At 69.0% G+C, this 944-nt stretch overlaps 1 protein-coding gene across 1 annotated transcript in view; it reads left to right on the top strand.

Moving 5' to 3' along the window:
* The window catches only part of LOC146601467 (E3 ubiquitin-protein ligase BRE1B-like), a 5,942-nt gene extending 5,437 nt beyond the window's left edge, over positions 1–505 (top strand). The window contains exon 3 of the mRNA XM_085305312.1: positions 323–505. Within this exon, the coding sequence (XP_085161438.1) occupies positions 323–505 (183 nt within the window). The remainder of the gene's footprint in view (positions 1–322) is intronic.
* Positions 506–944: the final 439 nt, after the last annotated feature.

Below are 944 nucleotides of genomic sequence, written 5' to 3' on the forward strand. Positions count from 1 at the left end.
GTCCGGGCCCCCCGTCCTTGGTGCATGGGGACCCAGGCGTCCGGGCTGGATGGGACCCAGGTGTCCTGGTAAGGTGGGACCCAGGTGTCCGGGCCCCCCGTCCTTGGTGCACGGGGACCCAGGCATCCGGGCTGGATGGGACCCAGGGGTCCGGGCCCCACGTCCTTGATGCCCAGGGACCCAGGCATCCGGGCAGGATGGGACCTAGGTGTCTAGCTAAGATGGGACCCAGGTGTCCGGGCGGGGTGGGACCCAGGGGTCCGGGCCCCCTCCCCCCCCCCAACCCCGGCACGCGGGGACCCAGGCGTCCGGGCCCCGGCAGGCGGTGGAAGCGGCGCAGCTGGCCGAGGACCTGCGGGCGCAGGGGGAGCACGTGCAGGCCCGGCTGCGCGAGCTGCAGGCCTGCGCCGCCGAGAACCGCGCCGCCAAGGACAAGGAGTCGCTCAGCCTCAAGCGGGCCCAGGTGGGGCAGGGGCCCTGCGGGGTGCTCTGTGGGGTGTTATAGGGTGGCTGGGGGCCCTGGGTGGCGACTAAGGGGCTCTGTGGGGTAGCTCGTGGGCTATATGGGGTGCTATAAGGTGGCCGGGGTCTCGGTGGGGTGTCCAAGAGGCTCTGTGGGGTAGCTAGTGGGCCGTATGGGGTGCTGCGAGGTGGCCAGGGGACTCTGTGGGGTGATCGAGAGGCTTTGTGGGGTGCTGTGGGGTGCTATGGGGTAGCCAGTGGGCCGTATGGGGTGCTATGAGGTAGCCAGGGTGCTTGTGGGGTGACCAAGGGGCTCTATGGGGTGCTATGGGGTAGCTAGTGGGCTCTGTGGGGTGCTATGAGGTGGCCAGGGGACTCTGTGGGGTGATCAAGAGGCTTTGTGGGGTGCTATGGGGTAGCCAGTGGGCCGTATAAGGTGCAATGAGGCAGCCAGACGGCTCTATGGGGTGCTATAGGGAAGC

The sequence above is a fragment of the Rhea americana genome, unplaced genomic scaffold, assembly GCF_003343005.1.
Source record: "Rhea americana isolate MKP2758 unplaced genomic scaffold, rheAme1 scaffold_1013, whole genome shotgun sequence".
Lineage (NCBI taxonomy): Eukaryota > Metazoa > Chordata > Aves > Rheiformes > Rheidae > Rhea > Rhea americana.